The following is a 14,972-nucleotide window of genomic DNA, read 5'->3' on the forward strand; positions in this document are numbered from 1 at the left end:
TTCAATCACAAACCACGTCAAAACTAAGAATTCATAAAAAAAAAAACTTGATCCTCCCAACGAGGTTTGAATTCCAGTGATTTTTTAACTATCAGCTAACCCTTTTAGCTTCCATATATGCTAGTTGTTTTCCTGATAATCTGTTTGTTTTTTATATTGTTTCTAAATTTTTTTATATATTTTTAAATTATTTTGACGTGATGATGTCAAAAGTGAATATAAAAAAATATTATTTCAATCTATTTTTAAATAAAAAAATACTTTAAAAAATAATCGCTATCACAATATCAATATCAAAATATTAAATTTGAAATCAATACCGCAAATAACATATAATTACCGGTGTATAGGTAAGCTTGTTATAACAAATTAATATTGCAAGTTTAATTTATGTTGAATTTTTTTTTGGTAAACTTCAGGTAACAAGTACTACAGTAATTTACAGTAGCTAAATAACTTCTCAATTTAAAAATGAATAATTTATTTGTTCCAGTTTAAGGATATTATAGCTTTTAGAGATAAGTTTCAAAATATTTAAACTGAGACCATATTAGTTAGTTATTCTTTAGCATGATTTAGTGCGTTTTTTATATTGTTATAAATAGTATTTTTTAAAAATATTTTTCACTTAAGAATATGTTAAATCATTACATATATATATATATATATATATATATTTATTTATTTTTAATATCAACACATTAAAATTATTAAAAAATACTGAAAAAAATAAATTTAATTTTTTAAAAAAATAAACACATTTTTAAACAACAGCACCGAAAACAAAAGTTATCACTTTCTAGAACGACGGAGACAATTTTGATTTTTTTTTTAATGTTTTTAAATTTAGCTGATGTTAAATTTTTTTTAAAAATAAAAAATATTTTAAATTATTATCACTGCCAGAGTCTCAACTAATCTAACTGGGTAGCTTGTTAATATTTGGTTAAATTTAATTAGCATCGCTCGTGATAATTATTAAGTTGCCTAACAGTATGAATTTATTCTTGGAGGAGGCTGGAATTTGTCGATTCCTTCCACCTAAACCCCTATTCTGTGGCATGCATGTTGTCGTGGCGCTCTGATGATTATTAAATGCGTTGTCAAATTTCTAATCAATATTATCTCATGACTGGTCAATTTCTATTTTTCTTTATGTGCCTGTCAATTATTTGTCATTTAAGATGATGCCAACACAAGGACTAAGTACATGCTGTTGATTGTGATCTTCCAGCGCACGTGATAAGACGCGCAGGAAGCAAATTAATAAATCAAGAAGCTATTGGGTTCTCAATTGGGTCTTGGGCCGCTTAACTGGGCCGTTTAAATGGGCCGTGATAACCGACTACACCACGACACCAAGGCCTCAAACGGATATGGATAGAAATCTAATAAAACAGAAGACGAAAGAGATATGTATGAGATAATAGATATGATAGCAAAACTATCAGCATAGGAGGAGGAGGGAGGAGAAGGAAATGTCGAGGATGGTGATGGGCTTGGGCAACCCAGTGTCTTCCATCCATTCTTCTTACTGTGTTTTAATCCCAAGAAATCCGAACAAAGCTCTTCACACCCAACATCCAGTCTTCAAAATCAATCACGCCCATCTTTCTCATTTCCACTATAAAACTTCTGCTACTAGTTTTACGTCTTGTCGTCTACATGCTCGACGAAAGGAAAGCATTGCTCCTCCAGCTGTCGTGAGCGATCTCGATGATGAATATGATGGTTTTGACGATGATGAGCTTGATTATGACGATAAAGATGAAGATGAAGAAGAGTTTATGCCATTTGGGAAGATGAAGAAGTGGCTTGAGACAAGACCACGTGGGTTTGGCGGGAGCAAAGTTTATGATACTCGTGTTGAAGACAAGCTGCTTGAAGAAATTGAGCAGAGCAGACTTGCTCAGGCTGCTAATATTAATAACCTCAAATATCCTAATCCTGCTGCACCCAACAAGACTCACCATCAAGCTAAGAATGGTCAGTGCTGCTCTCTTCTTCTTTTTTTTCCACTTTTTCTTTGAGTTCTATCGTCAGCTATGGCAGCCATGAATAATTGCATCCATTTGTGCATTTTTCCCAGCTCCTATGTAAAAAGTAAGCTTTATTAAGGTTGGAAATTGGGTTGTCCGTCTAATTGTCTATATTGGGTCTGTGCTGTAATATCAGCAAATGAAGGAAATGCTGGTTAATAATATAAGTCCTCAAGTAAAGTTGGGCTCGTACTGAAGAAAAAAATAGTGCCAAGAAAACATGTCACCAGCACTACTTTGGCAGCTGAATTTCCTAATTGATGAATTCTAGAACCTTGATTCGAGACAAGATAAAGAAGCTCATGCCTTCGGCCGAGGAAAAAAACAATGTGCTGGTGCAAAATTCACTTACTAGATACTATTTTCGAGATTTACTATGAGATGGCAATATACTAATGAAGTTCAATAAATAATGTCCCGGTGGGACTTCTGAAAAGGTCTGAGTTTGGATGGACTTCTTAATTGCAGGTTCTCATTTTGAGCTTCCTTTGAGATGAAAATGGGGATACGGGTTCAAAGAATAGGGAAATGTTCCCTTGTATTGTGTTCTTCTGATGCCCATTACTGATTTTTGTTTATTAAAAAAAGTAAACAAAGAAAGAAACCTGAGTCTTTTTACTGTTTCTGTTCTTTTTTATCAAAACTTGGACATACAGTGATTGAAATACACAACACTGAAATAGGAATTAACGTTTTTATATCAGTTCTAGATACTTCAACAATTTTATGAAATGTACACATAGAGAATAGCTTTATGCTTTCAGCATTGCAATTAACAGTTAGCATACAGTATACATTGATAGGAGAGTTTTCACAGACATTGCCTGAAGTGCACATACTGTTTAAGTATTTGGCCTCTCCACTTGAAATGGATATGTCTTCGATTATGCTTCAGTGGAACTTTCATGTGAATGCCATCTCGAACAAGTAATGTGGGATTTAGAACAATGAGTCCTTGGCTGCTTTGAATAACTTTTTAGTGAAGTATCTGCAGCCAAAGTTGACAACGAAAAGAAAGAAGAAGGGGGTTTTCAAAACTTAATTTAAAGGAAGATGCTCGGCTAATAGTCAGCCTAGCTCCACACCGGGGCTATGATGTCATCCCACCTATGATCATTTTTATTTTATTTTTACAGAGCTCTGGAATTACCAAAAACAAAAAGTAACGATGTACTATTAATAAGCTAAATGGAAGTAGACATCTGGTAACTCTAGCTTGCTGCATATATTTGCCAACCACATAATTGCCAAGTGCCTGCTTCCTCTTTCCAGATTTCCCATAAATAGATGTTGATGTTGTTCTTCTAGATTTCATTTTATTGTACTTCTTATTAGTGTTTGGAGGAGCATGATATAGTAAATTGCTAGTTTGTTTTCAAAATGCATTTAGTATCATTAATTGTTTTTACAATATAAAAGTGGTAAACAATGTGTAGTCCATTTAACTTGAGTCTGATTTTGCACAACTATACTGGATCAATGCAGCACCCGATGTTATTCCAACTGGCATTCGTGTGCATGTCATCAACCTTCCGAAGAAGAAGAACATCCACAGAGATTTGAAAACAGCTTTTAAGGATGTTCAAGGTATTATTAATATAATCCCAGCTGTTTCTGGAAACAAGAAGACAAAAGATCCTATTTGCAAGGGCTTTGCTTTTGTTGATTTCAAGTCGGAGGAGGATGCTGCTAGGTAAATATATGTTTTTTGTGGTTTATAATCAAAAGATCATAGTAGGAAAACCCACAAGGTAGATGCCATGTTGCATTGGATGATGTTGCAAGTTTGGACATCGTAGACAAACTCTCTTCACTCTTTCGCTTGGGAACGCGGGGGGGGGGGGGGGGGGGGGGGGGGATTTAAGATGGAGAACCAAAATTTCACTTTGTACATACTTTTAAAATTGAATGTTTCGTTTCATCTATTGAAATTCCTAGAAAGAGCGATAAACATGTCTTGTTGTCTGAAAAGTTGTCAATCAAAACATGGCAAAAAATTCACGGTCTAACTGTATGGATAAGCCACCACGTGTAGTTTTAACAGACAATCCACAATATTTTGCATTCTGGATCATTGTTGTATCAAGAAAATTATCCCGAAGTCTTCCAATATACATCCTGTGTAGCACAGTTCATCTCATCAACCTGTGTGAACTCATCTGATTGATTAGAACTGAATTTTTTTATCTGAAATGTATTCCTATCATGACAGGTTTGTGCAACAATTTTCTAAGCAAAGTATAGCATTTGGCAAGATTCAGAAGCAGATAAAATGTGAGATGAAAAAATCAAGCTCTTTATCGTCTTCTGATGATGAGTCAGCTGGCAGCTTCGCCTCTGACATATCTAAATCTGATGGCATGGATGATTCTTTTGATGATCCCCTATTGATGAATTCTGTCACAGAAGGAGAGAGAAATGCTGATTTCAAAATGGATGATTCTTTCCTTGAAGAAACAGTCTCTGACATATTTGAATCTGATGACCTGGATGAGGAGCTAGAAGATATAACAGAGAACGTGGAATCTGTAAGCAAATCAGACTTGAGCAGTTATGATAGTTCAGAACCAAGGATGGAAGCAGCTACTGATTCACTTTCCCCAAAGAAACAACATAAAAAACGGGCTTCTAAGAAAAAGATAATAGCAAAGGGAGGGGCAAAGAAGGTTCCGAAGTTGGCCATCCCAGGGTCTGCAAAGAGGTGATTTCCTGCATCTTGGTCTACCAGCGGCATTACTTTCTTTTTTTAATGTATTTGTTAATCTTGAACAAAATGCAGGTTGAGGATAAAGGAGAAGGCAGTGCTAACAGATGTGTTCACTAAATATGGATTGAAAACTACTGCGGCTTCAGCGAAAGAGAGTTGAGCTATGGTATTTCCATTATTCAAACTGCAATGCGGAGTTCGGTAGCTTCATTAGCAGTCTGTTGTAATTTGTGTTCTTCTGACGCCTTTCTAGTTCATCTGGAACACTAAATCTTCGAAATCAGTCAACTTTTCTGGTCGTATTATCCCAGCCTTTTCATGGCTTCACGCATTACATTTTTGGGTTGGAAAGAACTAGGTTAGAAAGAATTAAGAGTTTTTAGTGTAACTTTCAAAACTTGTCTCTGTAATATGAAGTGTTACTAGTGGCTCTATGGCATTCACCGTTTCAAATATATTGTAAGATTTTCTTTGCTCTGTTTGGCTAATTAGTTCTCCGAATTTATTTTACACCTTTCACCAATAACTTGGTAATGAACCTGTTAGTGGATTAACTTGATGAGAGACTCTCAACTTGAAATTTGGTTCTATTTTTCACTCTAGTACAGTCAATGGAATTCTGTCCTGATATATTATTATCTCGTTCAACTCTGATAATATATAATTTTTTTAAAAAAAAAAACCCTAAAATTCGACTCCAAGGAAATTGGATCACTGTAATAAAATCCGTCAACGAAATCAAAACAAGTTATTTATAAATAAAATTTCATTTAAATCATAATTGCTAGATTCTGGATTTACCTTTACACCTTAAGCACCTTGAAACAGGTCAAAACCTAAAAGAAAGCAATTTGATATATGTTTTCGTTAAGACAGACAGACACGCCTGAAAATACATCTATGTAAGAGGTTTGTCCATCACTTGAGATTCTCTCTAATTATTATTACTCTATCCATACAAGTGATATGATCATGGTCCATGGAGTATTGTACCATCCACAAAAAACGGGAGCTGTATAGAACAATGTCTAAATATGGAATTATGGATCTTTAACAATGCACACATGAGGGCATGTCGCTAAAATTATGCCCATGCTAATCATTGTAACTGAACGTACTGATTTTGCAGGAAAAAAGTTTTGCAATGAGCTCCAATCATTGCAACTGCACCGGCAACCAGGACTTGTGGTTTGATCCTCTCACCACGACCTCTGACAAAATCTTTTTGCCCGAAGAACAATGGATAAACAGGAAATACAGTACTTGATTTCTGATTCAAATGAAATGTATGTACTAGGTACCACCATTAGACAAATACTACTCAAACTCCTCTTGAACTTCACCATCTGCAACAGAAAGAGAGCCTGTTAATTTAACAAACTAAGAAACTAAAGTGATATATAGCTAGGCTTGGGCTACAAGGAATGAAACGTGAAATCTTACCGGCAAGTTTGATGGCCAGGTTCGCTTGAGAATCAGCCTCTGAATTATATTCCTATAAAACATATACTTGAACAAGGTCAGAAAATTAACCAACAAGACTGAAGAAGCATCTGCAGCAAAATTTTACACATTGATCTATGCTGACTTACTGATAAGCATAGTTTCATTACCAGAACAAAATGCTCCAAGTTCAAATTCACAGTAGTGCCTCATTTTGTATTTTAAAATCAACCCATTATGCAGAAGTAAGTAAATACCGTAAATCTTAAAACCTCAATCCTTGGTTGGATTAAGATGTTTGATCAGGTTTTTTTTCTCTGAAAAGAATGATTTTTGGCAGGTCTATTCAGCCAAATTGTAAACCTCAAACCTACCCAGCACACACGGATTGGTTATGGCCAATTTAAAATAGATTCCACCCTTACATGTAGATAAAACAAACAAAAGTCAACTTCGCTTGGATTTCAGCGGCATTATATAATGAACACACACAGCACATCACTATGCAGTGCGAGATCGTTTGCAAGACAAGTAGTATGAACAACTAGCACACTAATTGTCAATGCAGTTCGAGATCATTTGGCACTCTTCCAAATTGCGTTCATAGCATATGTCCTTTTAGATAGAGATAATGATAGACTGAGACAACATTTAATACTCATTCTATACGATCCACAAAATACTAATATCAGCCCCAGGAGCGCAGGCATAACAAACTGCACTAACCCGCGGAACATGACTGATGTGGAAAGAAAGAAAACTATTCTTCAGCTTCTTAGCTTCTTCGTACAAGTTGGTGATGTTCTCATGTCTGGCCTTCCATGAACCCTCAATCTGCTCCAAGTAAAATTCTCAATGTCAAACTAAGGTAGAATGAGACATATATGACCACTAACATATAAGAACCAGATCTTAGGACTGGAATAGATGAAATAAATAAATAAATAAATGGATTTTTGTTCAAGAAAGAAATCTTATTGGAATTGTCCATATCCAATCCATCCTTCAGAACCAAATCACATCCCAGAAATAGGAATGCGTAGTCTGTTCTTTAAATTTAAAGAAACCACGACCTAAGGCTATAAATGAGCCAAGTCGAACTAAGCGAAGCCAGAACTAGCTTTAAGAAATTTGAGTTAGGTATGATTCAAAACATAGCATCCAAGTTCAGTCAATCTCTAGTCAAGCTTAGCCTCCTAAGCTTAACTCGTGAACAATTACACCATACTCTGGTTCACGTTCTCCAGTCACATAAGCACGACTGTACTCAACGTTGGGCTTTTCTAATATAAGATGAAATCATCATTGTCATTAAAAATGATGTTATATTATTCCAAAAAAAATATCTAGAAAGGATTAGTGATTTATAAACAAATAATAGAACTCTAAATAAAAGAGGTGGAGGATTCTAAAAACAAACATGAAACAATCGCATCACAGATGAGATTTTATTTTAGTTTCCTTATCAAGATTGCTCACTAGCCGATTGATCTAGGACAAGGGTAGGAATTGAAGAAAGAGATGGAAGAAGGAATATGAACAAAATCCAAGAGGGGATCCACCTCTCAAAGTTTGCTTTGAGCAAAAGTGTGAAAAAATATTTAGCAGCGGATTGAGTAAAAAAAAGGAAAGAGCAAGAAAAGGAGGTGACAAAAGGGTTGCAGAGGATAGAACTTGGAAGAGAGAGTGCAAAATCTTGAAAGTACGCTGTATAACCTTGCAGTTGTGTTGAAAACCATGTTTGGTAAGCTTATGGTTCATCAACGTACTCAAAATTGTATGCTTGAAAAGTTTGAGGCTCAGCAACATAATCAGAACAGTGATATCATGCTGGATATTGCAATAAGAAACAAGTTTTTCACAAGGAGCATAAAGAACCACCGATCACCAACAATTTATGAAATTACAAATATCTTGAAATATTTCTTCTTCTACCACATCAACAACATTGCCACTCTTGAGGATACTCTGGCTTTGTTGTTTATTGAACAGGTCTAGTAATGAGGGCCGGGTTTTGGTTCATGTGTTCAAGAAACAGCTAGAGTTAAGCCCAAGTTACTCATGAACATCTTGGAGGAAAATTTGTTCAGGGCCTACATATTCAAAGTTGGGAAGAAAAATACAAGGATGGACTCGATCAGTGACAGGAGACACAAACATCTGGTGTAGTTTAATGATGTTCAACCTCCTCTACTCCTACTGCCTTTTTCCCTTTTTACATACAATAATCATTATTAATCACCAAATCAACTCCTTAAAATGGAGTTGAATTTAGTGGAGAATTCAACAAATTGGCCCTGGAATTTCCACACAAAAAAATAAAAAAACAAGTCAACTGGCATGAGTCATATTGGGAAACAAGTGAAAGGTGAAAGCAACAACTAGATGGAAAAATCAAATTAATATTTTGAAAAGACAAGCCAGATGAGGGGGTTTATATAGACATGTAATCAACGACAAACCAACCTGCATACAGACAAGCTTGGAGTCTCCTTTGACATGAATTTTTGTATAGCCTTTTTCAAGAGCGTACTTCATTCCCAATAAGATGGCTCGATATTCAGCCATATTATTGGTTGCAATGCCCAGTCCTTCCCGTAATCTGCAGATCTACATGAAATGAAAGTTGAGAAAAATATAAATATTACTAAAGTTAATACATGTAGATATTATGTGAGTGAAAATGCATACCAAGCTTCCATCATCATTTCGTAGTACAGCTCCTGCCCCAGCTTGTCCAGGATTTCCTTTTGAAGCACCATCAAACTCGAGAAGACAGGATTTCTGTGAGTAAAAAATCAGAGTTTTCTTTGCGCCATGAATGCACAAAAACAAGTATTTTGAAGTCTTTACTAGCTGATCCTGGGAAGACATGATTACAAGTAACCTAACAGTATGCTTTTCTACTATCAGACTATGAAAGACAGCCTGGTTAATAAAAGCATAGATAACATTACATCCATTGTTTTACATCCACGTACACTATTGGAAGACAGTGCTTGACACTCAGCTTGAATATCCAACTTGGTATGCTTACGAGTGATAGATGCTGATCCATCTATGCCCTGTAATCAATTGATATTTTATAAGAAAAAAAAAATGGCCTCTAGCAAGAAGAGGAATTTCATAAACAAGGATTAAAAAAGACACATCCTCCAATGCAGAGAACCAAATAGACAAATGCATCAAACTTACTTTGATTTCTGATCCCAGGATTTCCTGTGATCTCTTTTTGTTTGCATCATTTGGGCACGTTTCAGCATTGGAAGAAGCAGGTTGCTGCGAAAAACTACGGTAAGTTTAAGTTTGTATTGTACAGGAAAAAATCTCCAACTCTTTCAAGCACCACATCTTCACAAAGAAATACGAAATGCTTTCTAATGCATGCTATATAAATGTCATTGTTGGAATAATCTTCCCACAAGGACCTCATTTGATCATCATAAATATGAATTTGTGGCCATGCATAGCACTCTGCTAATTGCATTGTCACTTTTATATTTCTGCATGAACCGTTCATCAATTTTAACACATAGTGACTTGTTTGATGAAATCAAGATATTTCTCAGCTAATAAGGTGAAAGCATGCTATAGGTTGGAGGTAATACAAGCATTACCATTGTGACAAAATTTCACAGACATTCTCAAAGCTAACCACTTCAAATTATTTATAAAGATTATAACCATGGTGCTTGTCCACTTTCTAAATGAAGAAATGAAAAAAATTATGATTTTCTTATCTTAACCTCAATTATTCGATTAATTACAACTCCATTTAAAAAATACATGGACTTGTACACTTTCTAAGACAGGGATATATTTGAGAATATACACACCACAAAAGCAATAAATAATATTTTGAAAAATAGATGGAAATCCAAGAGTGGATAATCAAAGTGTGGTAGAGGGAGTATCATATATCTTCCCTTTATTGCCTTAGCAGATAGAATTAAAGTTGTTATTTTTTGTCTGTCTTTAACCTTGCAAAGTAATTAATAAATAAAGACTACAAATCACATATAGTCTAATTAGTAAATAGAAAAGTTATTTCAATTTCATGAGGTGATGATTGAGTTCAACACACCTGGAAAGGGCAAGGAATGAGCGTGCCAAAAAGATCCTCTTTCAGATCTGCAGCTCTGATAGTGTATAAAGCATTCTGAAGCCCATGGGAAACAAGATATGCCTCAGAGTCCTTGGATAAAGAGTAGCCCTTGTAGACACTCACAGGAGGGTCCAGTATCTAACAGCAGAAAAAAGGCCACACATCTTAGAAACTAATCCAAGCTAACATCTGTATAGTTTATAAACTACATCGGAATCTAATTCTAAGGTTATCATTAAACATAAATCCAGGAAAAGAAGAAATAAAGAAAACATATTATTATCACCATCTCCTACCAATCAACCGCTCAACAAAATGGTGTACTAACTCATAACCTTTCAGGCATGTCGGTACAATGAGGCAGCTTGATGCTAGAGAAAGTAAAAGGAAAACGTTCTTCAGCTCAAAATAAGGGTTAAGGATTGTGGGTGATACTTTACATCTTTTCAAGATATATCATGATGAAGGGACTCTACGCGCAATAATTACCAAGTTTGAATATCCATAAAAAACAACTTGAAGGACTCATGATGCAAATAACAAAGATATTCTGGTGCGGAGAGCTGCGTTGCAAATCCAATAGGACAGATATTCTGACAGATTAATGAATGAAGATCAAGGCAGAAATGCCTCAGATGTGAAGCAGAAAATTGAAAAAGATCATGTAAAAAACAGCAGAACTATAGTTAAACTGGCTGGCCCAGATCATTCAATATCCTAACATAAACTTTCAGATGCTGCAAAATTTAACAAGGAGTGATGTTTTAACCTCCATAAAAATTAAAAAAGAAATGAAAAAAACAGAGCATCGGCAACTCCTCCTTCTGATACTTCTCAAAATAGTAATTGACATATAAGAGAATCTGAAATGAAAACATGTAGAACTTATAATGCGAGAGCGTTGCAGTTGCATCACTTTTAAAAAAACTAGAACAAATTAGCCAACGTGAATACGTAGATAATAGGGTGACATTTGAAGAGAATTATTACCGAAGTTCCAAGTTGGGCCTCGCAGTCAGCAAAATTCTTATAAACACCGACAACATCTCCTTTCCGCACAACAAAGAAAGCATCCTTCTCGTGGTCCATGACTGTCGTTGGCAGAGAATCCTTCTTTTTCCTAATCGAAGGTTTTAAACTCGGCTTTCGAGACGAGTAGCACTGAATGCGAAATCTGGTGGAGAGAAATTCTAGATGGAGGCCGGACTGTTCGAAGCTCCTTCTCCAAAAGGGAATACGAGATTGATTTGACGCGTTAGTAGTCCTCGTCGCTAAGAAATGGCTTGTCCTTCTAAATATAGAGGAAGACAAGCGAGAGAAGCAGTTCATTCCACCGTCGTTTTCCCTAGATTGTCTGAAAGACAATAGAAATTTTTATTAGAACTATTCAATAGAATAATGTGAAAAAAAAAGTGCCTAGAGAATTTAAGCCCTGTTTAGTTACAGTAAACATTTTTCATTTTCTCTTTCCAATTTTCTCCTTCATTTTCGACGTTTGTACTTCCCGCGGAAAATAAAATAGAACTGTTTCTACGAAAGTGCGTTTAAATTATTTCCGTTTTCGAAAATCCGAAAACACAGGATAGTAGTTTCAGATACAAAACTACATGCTTCTCTAATTTCTCCATGTCGATATTCAATTTGTTGCCAGTCAATTAAATGAATTTGACCAGATTAGAGGATAAACGGCCCTTTACAGGTGAAAACTCATGTCCACAAGCTCTATTCTAATTAAAGGCGAATAACAAGCAATACACTCTAGGAATGATCACAATAAGTGACTAGTTGAGCTAAATCTAGCACTAGAGCTGAAAAAACAATGGGTCTGGACTTGTATCCGTGAGTAAAAAAAACAAAGTGTTGGCACACGGGAGACCTCTTAGGAGACAAAACTTCAAGCACTTGGTGTGCATTGGTTCAAGATCACCAACTTCCGGCCACAACTCAGAAAAGATAGCATCAATCCCATCTTATCTTCGTCGATACCACCCAAGGAAAAAAAACTCATCTTACAAACTCAAACCCGGGTCAGTTTTTCATTTCCTCCTCTCTCGATGCTACAGACGGTTGTAGCAACACCATCCCCGCTAAAGCAATAATCCACCCAGGGAAAATTTTTTTTGAGACAATCAAATAGCTCAAGTAGCTTGGACAGAAACGCGTATTTTCAAAATGGAAAACATGCAAAGAAAAACGCGGGGGTGCGGTTGTTGCTAAAGACAACGTTAGAGGACGTCTTTTAGATGTTTCCAAACCAAAGAATAAATATGGGAAAACTACTAAATTGTTCTCTTTTCGTTTTCTTACATTCTCAGGAGCCAAACACCGATGAGAAATGAGGATTAATGGTGTTTTGCAAGGATAGTTCACCAGAGAAAATAATGATAGTAGTGAAGGAAAAAAGAAGAGAGTGCATGGAAATGATGGAGGGATGGAATCATGGATGGATGATGAAGTTACCAGTGAGTAGACGATTATTTGATCGATGATGAAGCTACGCTACTGCGATGTGATTGGAGACAAAACTGACTATGGAACGAAAAAAAAATGACTCGATGCGAAGGAAGCAAATAAGTTCAGTTTTGATAACGGCATATTTTGTCAATTGATTATGGCAAACGACATGTCTTTCAACAATTTTGGTTCTGCTCTTGCTAGGCGGTATTTGTTTATGATTCGTGAATCATAGCCGACTTCAGAGCCAAGAAAGGCATGTCAAATAACAAAATAAACTAGGAGTAAAATCAGTGCAGACCATTACTCATATTGGGGGTTGGAACAATAAATTTATAATTTTGCCCTTCAAACTAAAGATATTTGGCCTGACTGAAATGGATAGGAGGGTCCTTTTCTTTTTCATCAACAGTTAAGGTACAAAGATGCACGTGGAACAAAAATAAAAAATAGATCTGGCGTACAGGGACACCTTTGGTTTTTCCCCTTTAAAAACATAGTTAATTTACTCAACTGCTCTTGTAGTTAAAACAACCCCTGCCTTCGGTCAAGGTCGTTTTCGTCTTTTCAACTTTGTTCTTTTTGCTTGTTCAAATGGCTTAATTTGGTTACATGATTCACCTAAACTGGTATATTAGATCACAAGAATCGACAAAATACAATAAGATAGTTTTAAAATAAAATTTTTATTATTTTATCATACCCCGCGTATTAGATTTTTAAAGAACAATTTATTATATATCAAGAGTTCGTTACACTATCTTATTGTATTTTTTAAAACATTTTACATTTGGTATCCCCAGAGTTTAAATTTGCTACATAAAATTGTTTTTTAAAATATTTTTAAATTAAAAATATATTAAAATAATATTTTTTTATTTTTTTATAATATTAACATAATAAAATAATAAAAATTTTATTTTAAAACTAAAAAAAATAAAAAAACAGGGTTCAAGGATCAACACCTTTCGTAATTTATCTGGGATCTACCATTGCCTACATTAAGAAAAAACTAAAAGAGATCAGTGAATCACTGTAAATTGTCTATAGAATCACTGTAGATTGCACTGTTTACGTTTAAAATTCGTTCTTACAATTTTGGCCAGTTTTCTTTCATTTGTTGGGTACGTGGCAGCAACCCTGCCATATATTTTTATGTTTTTTTAACAGGTTATAGCTTTCCATCTCTTTCTTTTTTCTGGCACAAATATAAAATATTACGTAAAATAGATTTGACAAGATATCGACTGACTTTTCAGAACTTGATAAACAATTTCACTCTTTTAAAGAAGAACATAACTGCTGGTTTTTGTCGCGCAGTTGATAAGAGAAGAGGGTAAAAATGCATGGAGAACATTATAATAATTATTATTATAATTATATTATAACAATAGCTAAAATTGCTCAGTGTTTTATCGTAGACTGCACAGTACAGTCAACAATAAAATGCTAAGTACTTTTTTTTTTTGCTTTTTTTTAAGCTGTTTTTTTAATGAATATTTTTTTGTTTAATTTTTTTTGTTAATGTTAAATTTTTTTCTATTTAGTTATCAAACTTTCATGACACAGGTTCCGGGTTTGACGGGTTAAACCAGATTTTTTTTCTGGTTTTTCTTTTTAATTAATTTTTTCGAGTGCAGTCCGCAGTGAAACGCTGAGCTGTTTTTTTTTTTTTTGCTTTGTTTGTTTTTAAGCAGATTTTTTTCTTTTCTTTTTTTTTCTTTTTTCTTTGTTTTTTTAAGCTGTTTTTTTTCTTTGTTTTTTTTAATGAATATTTTTTTTGTTTAATTTTTTTTTTGTTAATGTTAAATTTTTTTCTATTTAGTTATCAAACTTTCATGACATGGGTTCCGAGTTTGACGGGTTAACCGGGATTTTTTTTCTGGTTTTTCTTTTTAATTAATTTTTTCATTTAATTTAGTTTGTTAATGTTAAATTTTTTCTATTTAGTTATCAAACTTTCATGACACGGATTCCGGGTTTGACGGGTTAACCCAGCTAATTCTAGGTTAACCCGTAATTTTTTTTTCCTATTCAGTTATCAAACTTTCATGACACGAATCCCAGATTTGACGAGTTAACCCAGTTAATTCAGATTTTTTTTCTTTTTCTTCCTTAGTTTTTTTCTTCATGTAGGCTTTTTCTTTCTTTGTTTTTTTAGTAAAACGCTGAGCAGTTTTCTCTTTTTTTTTTTTCTTTTTTGCCTTTTTCTTTGTTTTTTTTT

The 14,972-nt window shown here is 34.6% G+C and overlaps 2 protein-coding genes across 6 annotated transcripts; one reads left to right on the forward strand and one right to left on the reverse strand.

Annotated features, from left to right (window-relative positions):
* The first annotated feature begins 1,412 nt into the window (after positions 1-1,412).
* Positions 1,413-5,223, forward strand: LOC7457853 (uncharacterized). The gene is made up of 4 exons (XM_002311550.4): positions 1,413-1,986; positions 3,525-3,732; positions 4,252-4,740; positions 4,819-5,223. Exons 1-4 carry the CDS (start codon positions 1,479-1,481, stop codon positions 4,904-4,906), a joined length of 1,293 nt encoding a protein of 430 aa, XP_002311586.3. The 5' UTR covers positions 1,413-1,478; the 3' UTR covers positions 4,907-5,223.
* Positions 5,224-5,656: 433 nt separating this feature from the next.
* Positions 5,657-12,999, reverse strand: LOC7471483 (uncharacterized). Of its 5 annotated transcripts, XM_052455230.1 has the most exons (11): positions 12,755-12,999; positions 11,536-11,648; positions 11,285-11,502; positions 10,274-10,432; positions 9,385-9,468; positions 9,147-9,254; positions 8,881-8,973; positions 8,656-8,799; positions 6,916-7,023; positions 6,190-6,241; positions 5,657-6,092 (listed from the first exon to the last, which is right to left on the reverse strand). In XM_052455230.1, the coding sequence occupies exons 3-11, from the start codon at positions 11,381-11,383 to the stop codon at positions 6,064-6,066; spliced, it is 876 nt and encodes a 291-aa protein (XP_052311190.1). In that variant the 5' UTR covers positions 11,384-11,502; positions 11,536-11,648; positions 12,755-12,999; the 3' UTR covers positions 5,657-6,063. The 5 variants fall into 5 exon arrangements, with proteins under 5 accessions (XP_052311190.1, XP_024463047.2, XP_024463049.2 ...); XM_024607279.2 differs by having other exon boundaries at positions 11,285-11,648; XM_024607281.2 differs by having other exon boundaries at positions 11,285-11,648; positions 12,602-12,999.
* Positions 13,000-14,972: the final 1,973 nt, after the last annotated feature.

This window comes from Populus trichocarpa, chromosome 8, assembly GCF_000002775.5.
Source record: "Populus trichocarpa isolate Nisqually-1 chromosome 8, P.trichocarpa_v4.1, whole genome shotgun sequence".
In the NCBI taxonomy this organism is placed as follows: domain Eukaryota; kingdom Viridiplantae; phylum Streptophyta; class Magnoliopsida; order Malpighiales; family Salicaceae; genus Populus; species Populus trichocarpa.

Bases quoted from the DNA above. Each gene is read 5' to 3' on its own strand.
- LOC7457853 (XM_002311550.4), top strand. From the start codon at position 1,479: ATGTCGAGGATGGTGATGGGCTTGGGCAACCCAGTGTCTTCCATCCAT. The intron at 1,987-3,524 runs GTCAGTGCTGCT...GGATCAATGCAG, and splicing joins TCACCATCAAGCTAAGAATG to CACCCGATGTTATTCCAACT. The intron at 3,733-4,251 runs GTAAATATATGT...CTATCATGACAG, and splicing joins TCGGAGGAGGATGCTGCTAG to GTTTGTGCAACAATTTTCTA.
- LOC7471483 (XM_024607279.2), bottom strand. From the start codon at position 11,623: ATGAACTGCTTCTCTCGCTTGTCTTCCTCTATATTTAGAAGGACAAGC. The intron at 10,433-11,284 runs GTAATAATTCTC...TTCTGCTGTTAG, and splicing joins AGGCCCAACTTGGAACTTCG to ATACTGGACCCTCCTGTGAG. The intron at 9,255-9,384 runs GTAAGTTTGATG...AATTGATTACAG, and splicing joins TCCTGGGATCAGAAATCAAA to GGCATAGATGGATCAGCATC.